The following is a 16,235-nucleotide window of genomic DNA, read 5'->3' on the forward strand; positions in this document are numbered from 1 at the left end:
ACCCGATGATTAGCCTGGCGTGAGTGTTACTCCAGCTATGTCAAGGTGCTCTTTACACTTGCGCGGCTCTCAGACCGTCCTCCTCTGACAGAAATAATAAAACGCTGCGCCTCACACTTCCCACTAATGAGACGAATAATTAGACTTTCATTTACACCTGACCTCTCCACAATGACGTCCCCTCGCTGGTGTCCAGTCTTTGTCCACAGAGGAGCGGAGCGTACGCACAGACTTAATTACAAAAGTCTCCAGTAGCCGATTTCACTCGTTGGCGCCTCTGATCAGAGGCGGCCGGGCTAATTAGGGAAATGTGCTGCCGGGGTGTTTGTGAGGAATGAAAACACTGATCTGGCTCACTAGGAACGCTGCCTGCTCTTAATCCTGTAATCTCTGCACAGATTTATACCGGACTGTTCAAGATTTGTTGCTTTTTTTTTTTACTCAATGCAGAAAGATACTGTAGAGAGAACAAACTGTGCATGTGCATGGGCCAGAAATGCTGTTAAAACTCAGCTATTACACACTTTATTCAGCCTGTGTTGTTGTATTGAGGCGTCTTAAACAATCATCATGGACGAACAAAGGGCACTTTCATTTGAGCTTTGAACGATAAGCCTCTAACCTCATTCTTTAAAGTCCAGTTCATTAAAATAAAAGCCCTGATGCAGCACTGACAGCTTCTCTATTTCATTCTCGTTTCTTCCGTCTTGTTCTGTTAATCCTCCAAACATTGACAAGGTGTACTAGCACCATGCTGTCCACATACTCTCTCACTATTTCTAATACACAGGTATTTATTTATGTCTCAGTGCTGGTGTAAAGATAGTCGGCCTGCGAGGCTGACATGGTTGACTCCACTCACACCTGTCCACTACAGCTACCTTGGTCACACACCTGTTCAGCAGTCATGCCCTCCACTCTCTCTCCCTCACACAAACGTGCACACACACACACACACACACACGGCAGACACATAAACAAATCACTGACCGCTCACAGCCAACACAATAATAGCCAGCACATAAAAACACACTGGCCTTTTGTTTATGAGGTCACTAATGTCAGAGATGCACACGAGCACACACACACACACTATCAACTCTGATCCCTGATACATTAACACAGAAAGGTCTTTCCAAAGGTTAATCAATACACAAAGATGTATATGGATATGAAAATATGCACCTACTTTCCAAAATACCCCAAACCTGACTCATCTGTTAAAAGGCCACAGAAGAAAAAGAAAAAAGAAAAGAAAAAAAAACCCAACATATTGAGCGACTACCTCTCCAGTCCACCTGTCTGATGGTATAAGTGTTTACACAGACAGGAGGATGTGGATCCTTCCCCCACAATGAAAAGCTGCTGCAGCTCAGTGTCAACAAACCACAGGTCAATACTCAAAACATCTCATCATCATCTTACTGACTCCCAAATGACTTCAACATCCTACATTACATATACACACAGGTGCATCTCGATAAACCAGAATATCATGGAAAAGTGCATATAGATGGTCATACTTTTCAGAAGGCCGACATTTCCATATTAAAAATCCTTTTTTTAATTGGTCTGATATTCACATTTTTGGAGATACTGAATTTTAGGTCTTCAATCAATGTAAAGCCATAATCATTACAATTAAAGGACATGACATGAAATGTTTCACTCTGAGTGTAATGGATCTATGTAATGTATTAGTTTCACTTTTTGAATTGAATTACTGACTTTTCCATGATATTCAAATGTATTGAGATGCACCATATACACTGCCTGTCCAAAAAGAAAAGTCACACACTAATATTTCGTTGGACCGCCTGTAGCTTTGATTACGACATGCATTTGCTGTGGCATCGTTTCAGTAAGCCTCTGCAATGTCACAACATTTATTTCCCTTTTCATTAATTTTTCAAAGATTCTCAATGGGGTTAAGATATGAACCCTGTGGTCACATTGGACCACATTTCCTCCTTGATGGTTCCCCATTATCCTTTCAGTTTTAAATAATGTGTTGAACAGTTCTTCACCCAACTTTAGTCTCAGTAATCTCCTTAGATGTTTTATTTGCTTGATGCCATCATGCCAATAATTTGACCAACATGGTTGTTTAAGAAATGCGACTGCATCCATTAGGGTTAAATGTTGTTGCCAGCTGAAACATAATCATCCATGCAGTAATTATCCAATGGGAGGCTCTTACCTATTAGCTTAGTTAAATCCCAGTAGTGACTTTTTTTTGGATGGGCAGTGTATATATAATTCTGCACATTCTTTGTGGTCACTTAAAGTCTCAGTGAGATGCAATGAAGCGAACACAGCTGACTGGCAGGGTAAAAATATAACAAGCTGTCCACATACAGCTGAGTGGAGGAGAAGAGTTTAATCTGCTCCTCTGCTGTTCAACCTGTGCTGAAACCCTAAACATATCAAAACTCAGACGACGAGTGGAAATCAATCAATTTTTTTTACATTAAAAAAATAAAAACACTTTGGCCGCTGCTGCTGACACGGTGACACTTTCCTCGGATTGCACAGATCGACGCAGTGCGTGGAAATCCAACCCTGTGACAGCAGCACTTATGCAAGCCCTCGACCGTAACACTTGTGACAGATGTGAAGAGCAGCAGCCCCTTGAGCCGTATCAGCTCTGAGTGGACGGGCAGCGCTCCCATCAGCACTTGTCGCCTCAGACCAAGCGTCAGTGGCTGGATTCTCTACATGGAATAGCAAAGTACGCCCATATATGTGATCCGAATCCAAAGGAAAGTAGATTTTAGAGTCTGACGAAACTGTTCATTTCTCTATCGGCTTAATTTATACAAAATATATTAACACGAACAAAAAACAAATAGTACAAGAGAAAACAGAATCAGGAACCTGGGCTTGATATTCAATGCTGGCTCTAAGAGAACCACTGTGCATCTAAGGGTGAATTCCAAGTCCTATCTTAACCCTCAATCTCAAAAATGCACACTCCCACGAAGTGCTATTGCTGTCCCAATTCCCAGAAGGTTAAGATGAGGGACAAGTTTAAGGGCTGTATCGCCCTCAATATTGAGACAAAATGGTCATTTTTCTCAGCGGTAATGTACTGTAGTTGTTAAGTTGTCTTATCAAGATACAGCCTACGTAAAATGTTTGCGGTGATAATGTTATAAGATGACCAGGCTAATGTCATCTCCCATAGCCCCAGCTCCCATAGCCGTGGTATGCGGTGACTTTCAGCTGAATATGTCCGTGGTTGTGGTATTTATACAGATTATTTGTTTGAATATCAATTTATAACTAACTCAACTAATTCATAGGCTACAAAACAAAACTAATAACCAAAGTAATAACTGACTGATAGTCCACAACAATTTCAAAAACATGGACCTGATGGACCCGTCGATGATAGCTGCGTATGTGATATATGATTAAACTGGCAGAATTGACAGTGCAAATGTAAAAAAATAAAATAAAATAAACTAATGCCAAACCCCCCACAGTCTGCATTTAAGGGGTGTCCCATTTCTAAGTCACAAAATAGCCCTTAACACTTGGTTTTGAGGGCTACTAAGATTAAGGGTTAAGATAGGAATTGGACTGAGGCCTTCACACGACAGATCAACCGACTGCTTCCTGAGGTGGCGACATTATTGTGTCATTCACAAATCATCGTGTCTTTCTAACCAACTTTATGTGTGACATCACTTTCCTACATCAGAGGGGGGGGGTCTCTTGTAAACAACAATCACCCTGAATTCCTCCACCGGCTGATAACGGCCGATGAAGTGACAGGACAAGGTAGAGAGGGAGAGACACAGAGGTGAGAGGAGTTACGACACACAACAGGTGGAGACGACATTTAGGAGCCGCCACCCCCCCTCACCCCTCACCTCCCCCTTCTGGGCTTTAAATATCCCTCCTCAAAGAGACCTGGAGCCCTGAACTTGGGTGCCACAGAGACGATTTAGGGCGGTGACGTAAGAGCTGAGAGCTGACACCCCCCACCCACCCTGACACACACACACACACACACACACACACACACACACACACACTTACACCTCTAACAGGCCAACCTGAACTCTCCTGCCCCGTGGGCTCACCTCATTACACCTACACAGCCATTACACATACAGTAAGAAGCTGCTGCTGTAATGTCCAACCAACCACCTCTAATAGACTCCACACGATGACGTCATATCGGCTGTCGGCCCTTTTATCATTTACAATATGAACATTAGACTACGACAGTAAGATATTTCCTGAAATAAGGCTCACATCTGTAAATACTGCAACAATATCATACAAAGGAGGTTGAGGATATAAGGACATAGTGGTTTTTTATTAAAGTTATGACTCAGGTCAGGTTGATGGTTTCTAACCTGCCACTAAAAACAAAGTTGAATAGAAAATTACTTCTTGGTTTCATTAAGAGTTTGCATATGGTTATTTAATTCATTGAATATTTGCAAATTTGAATAAACTATCAAATGTTTTAATCATGCAGCTAAAATGCCAAATATTTAATTGTTCCAGATTTAATAGGATATGATAGTTCAGTGAATATTTTTCTTACAGTTTTGCACTGTTGGGTGAATAAAGAATTGTATTTAAATACTTTTGGAAACTTTTGGACAGGATGGTTAATCAAGAAACAGAAACTCTACCGATGAACAGATGTGATAATTATTCTCACAGGTTCTACACTAAAAAAAGGGACAATTAGTAGCTGAGGAAGCACATGCAAAGGTCACTGAATTACGCGTGTCGTAGCATGAAACTTAACTTGAAATCATAACCTGGGTTTCAGGTTACACTCGCTGCGAGCTGAACTGTGAGTGAATCATTCTCCGACATCAATTTATCAGCCTTCCTTTCCTCCGCATCTCTATGAAGGATTAACAGGCTAATGTCCCAGAGACCCTGCTGACAACACGGCCACCACCGGCCTCCACAGCGAGGCCCGAGTCCAAACCCACGGATTTATGTCTGTGTTTGGAGGATAAAAGGCCTAGGACACCTCCTCTAGTTAAAATGTGTGTGTGTCTGTGTGTGTTTGTGTGTCTCTGTCTGTGTGTGTGTGTGTGTGTGTGTGTCAGCCCCCTGCCAGATGCCAGTGAGATATACTGTAGGCACGAGGGATTTCAGATGATGAGAGAACAGGTGGAGCAGGTGATGAAAGTCGACAGCCCTCCACCCACAAACACAATGAGAGCAATGTTAATGTTTTTAAAGATTTAACGCTTGAGTTTCTGCACAAATAGAGCGATGATATCAGGCTCAGATCTGAAATATTTACCCCCAACGCAACGCTAGGGTTTCCACATCAGATATCTCTGTACTTGAACAACACATGTAGCATTTAAAAAACAGGCAGAACAAGTTATACCAAGACTTAAAGGAGTGTGACTGCGTCTATGAAATAACAAAGTGCCATCATGGAGCTCATGGAAACCTGACAGTCCTATAGCACATCATCCGCCATGAGCCAGGTACTCCATTTATTTCCCGTCCACGGCTCTGGTCCCTGAATGCCTCAAGAGAAACGGATGGATGGCTAACCTGGTTCAGTCAATCATACTTTTGACACAGCCATCTGCCTGCGTGGTCGTATTAATTGCTTGGGCTCACTGTGGGGGGAAACATTGTGTCCCGCTCTGCTCCATTATGCGGCTGACTTACATTATGTTCCAGGTTGATGTGTGACCAGAATGATGCCAACATGAAATAAACCAGCCAGAAATTTAACAATGTGTCTAGTACATGTTCACTTCGCAGATGATCCAGAAATGCTGACTGGATTCAATGAGCAAGATCACAGTGACACGTCTTAAATTTTTGGATGTTTTTGATGGTAAAGAGATAAATATTATTTTGACAACTGAGCTCACAGAAGATGCTGTACAGTCAAACTGGAGCGTAGCACAAGATGCACTTTGCAAACAATGGGAGAGATAGTTGAAATGTCTCAGATTCAGGTCTTATGCAGACTTATTGATACTTAAAGGGATAGTTTAACATTTTGGCAAATTCTCCTATCACCATAATCTCTATAGTCATAGCAGTAGGCTCATTACCTTTAATTATCGGTGCATGTTGTTGTGAGATCAGCAGGGCAGAGACGTGAGCTGCTCAGTGAACACAATGGAGGTGAACGATACAGGTCCCCTGTCCCTAAAAACTCATCAAATACACACTCCAACAACTCCAAAACGCTCTGGTGGACAAGTTGTGACCTGCACTTTCACCACGCTATGAAATAATCATGTAGCATTACAAGACAGAGTTGTTTTCGAGGCAAATGCAGAGACTGCTTGCCACTTCTCCGCTGTTTTGCTGAGCTTCCTCGCGGTTGGGTCAACAAAGCCTTTGATAATCAATCAGTGGATCAAAGGATGATCACAAACATGATGCGATGTGTGTACTACAGTACCTATTTGTGTAGTATTATCTGTCATAAACAAGAGATTACGGTTTACGGGGTGCGTCTGTGCTGCGGACTCAAGGCGCCACCGAGATGAGAGCTGCCACGATCAAGTCATTATCTAACACCACAATTAATCCGAAGCTGTTTAATGAAGGTAAAAATGAAACATAAGGTAAATATCCTGCATAGTTGTTCTCCTCTGCTCCTCTGATCAGAGCGGCGCCCCTACTTGACAACGGTCTATTGTAGGCTGCTTGACGACGGCCATTATACTTGACGACGGTCATTATACAGAAATAACGGACGGTAGAACGCAGCGATTGACCAATCAGAGGGCAGCATTCAATAGAGCCGTGTAATAATGTTACATATGATTATTTCATAGCGTCGCAAATGTGCAGGTCACAACTTGTCCACAAGACAAAATGTTGAACTATCCCTTTAAATAATAGCTAGTGTGTCTTGTTCTGTGGGGCTACACTGAGTCACATCTGTGCTATGAGCTAAATGCTAATGACAGCATGTTTACATACTCACACTGGTTAGCATGGTAACATAATTTACTAATTAGCACTAAACCCAAAAATACAACAAGGCTGATGGGAGCACTCCAGTCACGAATCAAAGTGCTTCTTTTGTTTACTGCGATCAATAAACAAGCCAACGACGAACAATGAGAAGTCATTTTTCATGTCGTTGTGATTTTAAATTGTCAGCAAGTGTCTCCGTGTGTGTGTGTGTGTGTGTGTGTTTGCAATAACCCTGTTTTTCTCCTCGTGCTGCACACACACAATCAAGACACACAACATCCATATCTTTCACTGTTTTCGCTCTGAGCTTTCACCTTCTCTCTTGTTACACAAGTCAACAGATGCATTGACTGACTGCGTGATCGATGGCGGAGAATAAAGGTGAATGCACCGGTTCATGGTTGGCAGCGGCGGCGTGCTGAGTCTTTTGTTGTTTAATGAGTTCTGAGCTCGGAGACTGACGACGAGGGAGATGGATTGGTGTGAGCGGTTGTGGAGGATTTATGATAGTGAGAGGGAGAAGAAGGAGGAGGAGGTGGAGGAGGAGGGTTGTGTCTAATTTCAGCGGGCGAGTTCTTTCTCTGAAATAAGAGGCAAAACTTGTGCAGGCAGATCTGGGGTCAGCTAATTCCATCCAAACGGGAACCTTGACCATGAGGGCCTTATGTGTGAAACTGATCTAAGAGCTGTCTATAGTAACGAGGTGACACCCAGCCACATTTCCCAGCATTCATTCAGCCAAAAGAGTCAAGTCACTGCCTGTCGACCTTGTGTTTCTACTTTTGCCTCCATTAGCAAACCGCACAAAAAATTTGTTTGGTCGGATGATCTTACACCTCTGATTTCATTTTGTTATTTGTAAACTGTGAACCTGAAAGGAGAGGGGGGGCGGGGTGTCCGGAGGGGTCACGTGACCGCTGCTGCTTCGTCATTCAGGAAGTCCTCACTTGAGCGTGAGCCGGGAGCTTCTAGCATAAACACCTGTAGCGTGTCAGCTAATAAACATCTTTCATGTCGCACAAGCTCAGACTACAACAACACAACAGCCTTATAGGGGACATATTATGGAAATATCACTTTTTGAAGGCTCTTTAACATATATTTGGGTGTTTGTCTTGTCTTCCGGCCACCAAAATGTGAGAATTGATGAAAAAGAATCTGTAATTTTCAGGCTCCCAAGGTTAAAATCCATGTGCTTTAACGAGCCAATGATGTCATTAGTTTTCAAATTTGCATAATACCACCCCTACCTGTACTGGTAGAAGGGGCGGGGCAAGCAGTGTCTCATTTTGTCTCATTTGCATTTAAAGGGACAGGCACTGAAACCAGCTGTTCTGAACAGGGCTGTTTTGAGCAGATGAAAAGAGCTGTGATGTTTGATCCTTGGGGTATTTTGACCGAAGTATGTCACAGTCTTGTCTTTAAGACACCTGGGAACTATTTTAATTTGTGGAAAAGTGGCATAATATGTCTCCTTTAACATGGCAGTCACGGTGTCTAATCACTTCTGAAGGAAATGCATAAAATTACATCTCAGGGTTGGATGAGGTCAGAGATAACGACGTTCTCCTCACAATTTGATATTTTAACTTGGAGCGAGCAATGCTCTGGCAGAAAGAGTGCAGCTTTTTTAAGCCATTATAAAGTACATAATGATATCCTCCTGACCTCAGACCTATTATAAGAGACCTATCATCTCAGCAGACTTCCAACTGACGACTGTAACTTCTGCTCCCACTGACCTATAAATATCCATTGCATGCAGCCAACACTTGGTCCCCAACATTACCAGCTTACTTCACTTTTCTTTTCTTTCTTTCTTTTTTTTTACAAAGACAGGTTCAAGATTCAGTTAGTCCCATTACTTACAGGAAGCTGACGGACATAAACGACATTATCTGAGCCTGACACCATTAGGACCTGAGGTGACGTTTTGTACAGCGTTAGGCCCACGTACCCTCTGCGTGTGATTTGGTGGCTGAGGTCACAGCCTTGGCCGCTTGTGGCTCTCTGCATCCTCATAAACACAAGTCTCACATTTTCAACACCAGCACTGAGCCTGAGGAATAATAACTAAATCTGGGACGGCTGCTGCTGCGGCTGCTGAAGTGGAGGCTTTGTACGGCATCACCTCAAACATAGTTTAGTGCAGATTTTGTGCACTTGCACCGACACAAAAGCTGCAAATAGGAACTGTAATTGAGGCAGCACCACTGTCAACCAGGTAATTTTTTCTAACTAATCCGACTTTTTATTGTATTTGCTGGTCCCCAGGACGGCTCTGATCAGATCAAGATGGCTGCTCTCGGAGCCCATCAATCATCATTTCTACTTTCGCCCGGTGGATTCTGACACCGCTGATGTATCGTGTGTCGTGCTTTTCGCAAATTACAACACTCTGCAAGAAGCTTCTCCTCCTTCAACTCGTGTCCCAATTCTCACAAGAACTCACTTCGCAAACCTCGCCGGACACGCACTTCCATGCTAATAAAAAAAAACAGAGTATATGACGAATATGTCACGCACATATGCACAGACATACACACACACATACACACACGCACACACTCCTCAGGCCATCCTACAGTCTCCCAGGGCTCCTGCGACCGCACTAAAGCAGTTTATAGAAGCCTCCCTACATGGACACAGCTTCTGGAATAGCAACTGCTATTTGATCTGACTGCAGGCACTCTCACCTCTCCACTTACGTTTAACCCTCAAACACACACTCTATGCGTGCATCATAAAACGGATACGGAGAACTTGCCCTTGCTAATCCTATTATTTTTGACACAATTCACCTGGAATAAACTTTTTGTTTTGTTTATGTAGCCTATCAGTGGCTGGACAGTGATGTACTGCTGCAGACTTTTCTCATAAAGGAACATGTCCTCTCACCTTTTTCTCTCATTCATCATCTGCACATTTTGTGATCAGTTGTGTTTTATTATTATTATTGTTTATAAAAGCATGTTAAATACTGAAATTGGGTGATTTCAAATGGTGATCTCATTTTAGTCCAACAAAAACTGAGTGTATGGTTCACTGGTCTAGTGAGTGTCCTGTGCTGGGATCACATGACCCTGACAGAGTGAATCATGGGAGGGAATTTAAGATAACCACACCCCACCCAACCCAAACCCAAACCCAGATGCATTTTGGGATTACTGTAGCCCTGCACCGTTTAGCACTGAAAATTGCCAACCGATTGCAATTTCATCTTTAATGGTCCAAATTGGGACCAAGCAGAGGGAAAGACGTCATCCGCTGGCTTTAAAATTACATAATTTCATCCTCTCCGAGGATAAAAGGAGATCTGGATGAATACATCCCATCTCACATAAGAGAGAGCAGCCAATGGTGCATCATTATGAAACGCCACATCTTGGCTGTTAAGGGAACACAGGTCAAATTCATTATCACTGGTAATGTGATAATGAATTTTCAGTCAGACTGTCCGATGTGCTGCTCAAACTCATTTTTAAAACATGTCACTCAGTTAAGTTACAGACAGGAAGAAGATAGAGAAGATAAAATGTTTCCTCAGCAGCTACAAAAAAAACACACAGAGCTTGTTTCCACTGTATTGGGCCTGATGGTATCTGGAAGGATCTGAAATATGTGTTTGTATGAGCTGCTGTAACCACGATCGTTATCAGGTGAAGAAACCAATGTTTGCAGAGCTCAATTCATTGCGAATCACTTGTTGGGTATTACCTACAGAGAGAGCCAGTTGTTTCAGCATTGTCTCTCGCAAAACATCAGGTAGGAGGTGAAATCGATGACCCTGTCTGGCTGCTGCAGCAACGGGCTGAGTTGTTAAAAGTGCAAAACGAGATTAGACGAGAATAGATTTGATTACGCAGCAGCCTAAGATCTCTCCTCGCCCACACAGAGGGACATTACATTAGATTGAGTGGATAAATATCGCATTACTGAATTTAACTTTATAACACCTGAATATGATGAGGATGGCGATGATGATGATCACTCTTTTGGCCGCTTCATTCATTTTATACCCTGTGGAATAGAAGAAAATCAAAGACGCTAGAAAAGGGAAATGTATAGGTTTCACTACAAATGGCTTTAAAAAAAAAAAAACATTACCTTTTTTTACCTTGGGTAAAAAAAAAGAGACGACCATTAGACTGATGCATCAGTCTCATTTGTTGGATAATCAGTATACCTGATAATTACTAATGAGACTTGTACTGTGACAAATTTCTAACATTAACTTACAGTAAGAAATGAAATAATATTTTTGCCATTTTGTTGGGTTGATGATTTTGGGTTGATTTATTTGTTTGTTTTTTAATATGACTGTTTAACAAAATCAAGAAAATGCTGTAGTATTATTAGATTAACTAAGTCTTGCAGTGTTGCAGGGGTGTAAACTTACATTTACCTATGTCTTTGTGCATGTGCCTGTGTACATACTGAGTATTCCTCATGAGGCTAACATGTCATCTGAGCCAACAAGGCTGTTAATAATCCTATGTAATGGGTATTTATAGGTTATTGCTAGCATAAGTTTTGCTAAGCAGCCATGCAGTCATTCACTTAGTCAGTTAGCAGCTGAACTCTTCAACTATGTGAAACAGAAGATGACCGCAGTCACAATGGTAAATGTTTTTGTGTGTATTGAGGTTTTAGTTTTAATATTTCAACACATCATACGAGCCGAACTACAACCGCTGCTTTCTCTAATGAATAGCTTCGTTGCAGACAGTGTTGTGAGTGCAGTCCTCCGCAGTGAGTTAATCTTTAAACAGGTATTGATCCTGCTTTGAACATCCACTCGTTTTTTGTAGATGTGCTCAAGTAAGACCTCTCCAGGCTGTCAGCCTTACATCTGAGCGAAGCAGCCGACGGCTTTTGAGAGTTCGTGGAAATATCTACTTCTGTCCTCAGCTGGCCCGTTCGCCTATAATCTCTTGAATCAGCCCGACATCCCATCCAGCAGCCCTTCTTATTTCTAGGATTACGGTTACTTTGATAAAAATGAAAAATCGCAAAGACAAGATGGGGCTAAAATCTAATCACTCTATCCTTTTCATAGCTCATTCCATCTCACACCCTTCACCAGATGCAGTATCTGACACGATATTTGCCAGCTCCTATTAAATTAAATTCCTGGTCCAAACCAAGCCATGAATCATTTAGCGAGCAATCCTCAAGAGTTGCTTCATGATAAATATAAACCAATGTCAAGATGTACAGTTCAAACACGGGCATGAACACCACACACACACATACACACATACACACACTATTTCTAATGGCCAGTATCAGATTCGGGCATCACTGTGTGTTGACAAACACTTTACTACTGCGTCAAGTGGTGAGCAGCTTTTTCCACTGAAATTTCAAGGACAGAAAAGAGAACAGGTGGAGCGAGGATTCACTTTCATATTCATTACATTGCGAAATGATGCACTGGCTATATTTATGGGCTGATATCAGCTCCTTAAGCTAGATTTTACATGCCGAGAAGAGCAGTGGAGTACGATGACCTACTCCCCCGGGAGGCTGAGAGGTGAAGACTAAAGAGAGGGGGCTTGCTTGGCCGTGTGAAGTTTTCAAGGCCTATTATATCGTCTTACATTAAAAGGATTGACAGGTGCATGAGACAAAAAGAGAGAGCGACTACTCCCATTGACAAAAGACAAAGAAAACAAGACAAAGTACACAATGGAGGTGCAAAGGAAAGGGCGGTGAGATGAAGTGTTCAAACTGCCCAGAGAAAAGAAAGAGGAAGAGATGAAGGCAGGGAGGGAGGGAGGGGGGGAGGGAGCGAAGTTGGAGCCGAGCAAGTTGAAAAGTATTTTTAGGAAGATGTTTATTTGTAGGTCTGTGAAACCAACCCGGGGTATATATCTAACAGCTTTGCCTCTCTCTCTCTCTCAGTTGCCATCTGTTTAGGTCTCTCAGCCTGTCACAGTGTCTCAGCTCTATAGGTGGGGAGACATTTTGCATTGACAGAAGTTGCAGTTTTACTGATAGGCTTCACTTTGTGCTGAATTTTTCTATGTTACATACGACCAAAGTGTAGATTAGATGTGATTTGATGTGATTAGATTAGATTAGATTAGATTAGATTAGGTTATTGGTCTTGTGACAGGAGAACAAAGCTGGGATACATCTGATAAAATGGGTATAAATTACTGGTATGGAAAGAATAACAGCTTGAAAAGCCGACCAATTAAAATTCAGCTTTTTTACTTGTTGATTTGTTATATCCAAGTCCAACTAGTAGGCCAATACAATTTACAAAACATATTGTATTTGGGATTTTGACTCTAATAATTGTACTTTATGCAAAACATATTTTGTGGCTCTTTTAAAGAAATGTACACATGTCTGGAAGACTTTGCTACTCAGGTGGAGGAAACAATATTTCACAATAAAACTTGTTTTCCATGCTATGACTCTCCAGGCCACTATGGCAGCCAGTCAGTATTGTATAAGGTGCTTTTATCCATATAGCTAAAATTTATTTTTCTATTACTGTACATATAATGCTTGTCTTCAGATCTTTAACCACACAATATGAACATATGCCTTACTCACATCAGACTACCATGTGCTTTTGGTTTCTTTACTTTACGTGACAGACCAGGCAGCTACACACACAGACACATTCAGATTAGAAAACGTATTCAATACAATGCTGCCAAACGACATGTTTGTATTATATTTGCCTGTGCTTGCTCTGGTGTAATGTTTCCCAGCTATCTTAACCAACAGTACAGTGACAGTGTAGCTTTCTAAAGTAAAAACAGTGGACACTGGTTAGGCCAACTTTAGACCTACCTACCTACTGGGTTGAACCCACTCTCTGGTCTAAACCAACCTTAGTATAATTCATTGCTTTTTGTTGATATTAAAACATAATAAATGATCTACCTGACATTATTTTTGAGCCACAGGAAATCAGAGGTGGGGGACGATGACCAAGGGGGAACCAAGATGGCGACCACGGCTTTTGAACCGGTAGAACAAACGTCAAGCTTGCGCGTTTCACCACCAAAGACGATAAAAAATTATCCCACTTGTTGCTTGAAATATTACGTCGGCAGACCAAATTGTTTTAAGACATGTAACATTCAGTTGAGTAATAAAACTGCATTAACCTTTTGCGTGTGTTGCCTCTGTCCCAGTTTACCTGTCAGTTGTCATTCAGCTCGGACAGCTCATTAAACGCACCTGTCAGACTCGTCGTCATTGCGACAAGGCCAGCTGGTCGCTAGGCAACGGCTGGCCCCCTTCCCCAAGCTTAGCTAAATGTGGCTAATAATAGCTAATAACAGACTAAAAACATCTTTTACACTGATTTTTGTTTGTTTGTTTGTTTTTTCTTAAACTCTTGAATTAAGTATCTGTCAGTAACGTGAAAATGTATTCTGATTATATTAAATTACAGACCAGGGCCAGAATTTATATTTAGAAAATAGATTATCAGTTGACTAATTGATCAGTTGATTGACAGGAAAAGTAGCCTAATGTTGATAGATTTTTCTTTTTTACCCCCCCAAAAAACTGTAAAAAATTCTCCAAGCATCTAACTTTTCAAATGCAACTATTTGCGATCCCCCCTATGTTATGTTTTTTTGTTGGTTTGTAGGATATTCATGATGATGGTAACTTCTGTTATTTTTTTGAGTTTTAATACATTAATTTGGCCTTTAATGATGATTGACTGCTATTTTCTCATATTCATTCATATAACAATAAGACAACCATTAGAAAATCATTGTCAGACATTCCGGTGATAATTGTTGGGTGTTATAATATAGCCTAGTATTTGATTGAATACGTCTTCTGCTAGCCTATCTGTTTTTTTCCTGTGAAAATTAAATAAATTCAATAAAACATTATGTTGCATGATACCCATGAGTTTAATATAAAACAACACTGATATGGTTTATAATGCACTGGTATTACACAAAGTTATGATTAAAAAAAATGTTATGCACTGATAGAACTATGGGGACCCCTGGCAATTGCTCTCTTTGTCCAACTGGTAATGCAGCCTTGTCTACAGACCTATGGCCTAAAATAGCTAGTGACTTATATCTAAATGACTCTAGTTAGCCTAATATTTTTCTCTCTTCCCTTCAACCTTATCTATGCACTCTTCTTTATCCACTTCGTGCCTTGGTGGCACATAGGGCCTCTATCTATGCACTCACTGTTGTTTTAAAAACCTACTCCAGGTTGGTTTTATGTTGTTAAACCCTGGTAAACACGTGTATTTTAAAAGTTATGTTTCAAATGGCGCCTGAAGACTGGGGAGGGTGGTTTTATATTTAGACAGTCTTCGCAAGGCAATTGGGGGTAACTGAAAGACAACACTGAGAAAGTTCCTCGGCCTAAAATATCTGCCCATGCAGCTTCCAGCAGGACTGAAGTGCCAGGTGCGAGGACAGCATACAGCACAGATTGGCTGCTAGACTTTAGAGTCACTATTATGGGGAGGCCAGTGATTATAAAAACAAAACAAAAACAGTGCTATATTTTCATGTTAACGTGCTAAAATGCACGTGTTATCTATGTGAGGGCATGGGTAAATCTGTGCGTAATTACGCACGAACGGCACAAACGTAGTCCGCTGATCCAAGCCTCCAAATCCGAAGCTTACCTTCCTCTGCTGCTTCTCCCAGGCAGGGTCCAGCAGCAGGTCCCTGTCCCAGTCATCCTCCTGGGTCATGTACGCCTCTTCATGGGTGATCGTATAGGAGTTAGTACTGTATGAAATTTGGGTTTCGACAGCTGTCATCGTGCCGCCTCTTGTTAGGACTTCTTACGTCCCCCTCAGCTTATAGTGACAAAAAAAAATTCAGCAGTAGAAACGACGACGACGCCGTGAGGGAGAGAGACAGTAAGGGGCTGCAGAGACCAGACTCCACTGGTGCGAGGTGCCTGTGCGGAGATGGTGCTCCCACTACCAGAAGACCCTGCTGGCCGGTGCTCCTTTCCTGGTCAAAAGTGGCACACGTGACCGCACCCCAATAAGTATGGGATCCGACAGCATGGGTATCGGGTTCTGACCCTAAAAAGGTGTTAAAGGCGGGGTAGTGTCCCCGCGAGCAGGGTGGACGTGCTCCTGAGTGGTGGCGAGAGACGTCAATTACGCCCCCTCCCACCAGCGAGGTTTTTATGGCCTGTGCCATGCACCTGTTGCTGTTAGTGATCCTCAATGGCAACCCCGGGCTTCTGTAGTTTCAGCCTATACCTCTCCTCCCCAAAGAAGAGATTGAATCATGCATTTTAATCATACATTATTAAAA

At 42.0% G+C, this 16,235-nt stretch overlaps 1 protein-coding gene across 1 annotated transcript in view; it reads right to left on the minus strand.

Moving 5' to 3' along the window:
• The window catches only part of actn3b (actinin alpha 3b), a 37,261-nt gene extending 21,311 nt beyond the window's left edge, over positions 1–15,950 (minus strand). The window contains exon 1 of the mRNA XM_083992897.1: positions 15,587–15,950. Coding sequence (XP_083849023.1) covers positions 15,587–15,724 — 138 coding nt within the window. The 5' untranslated portion in view covers positions 15,725–15,950. The remainder of the gene's footprint in view (positions 1–15,586) is intronic.
• Positions 15,951–16,235: the final 285 nt, after the last annotated feature.

The sequence above is a fragment of the Trachurus trachurus genome (genome assembly GCF_905171665.1).
Source record: "Trachurus trachurus genome assembly, chromosome: 18".
Classification (NCBI taxonomy): domain Eukaryota; kingdom Metazoa; phylum Chordata; class Actinopteri; order Carangiformes; family Carangidae; genus Trachurus; species Trachurus trachurus.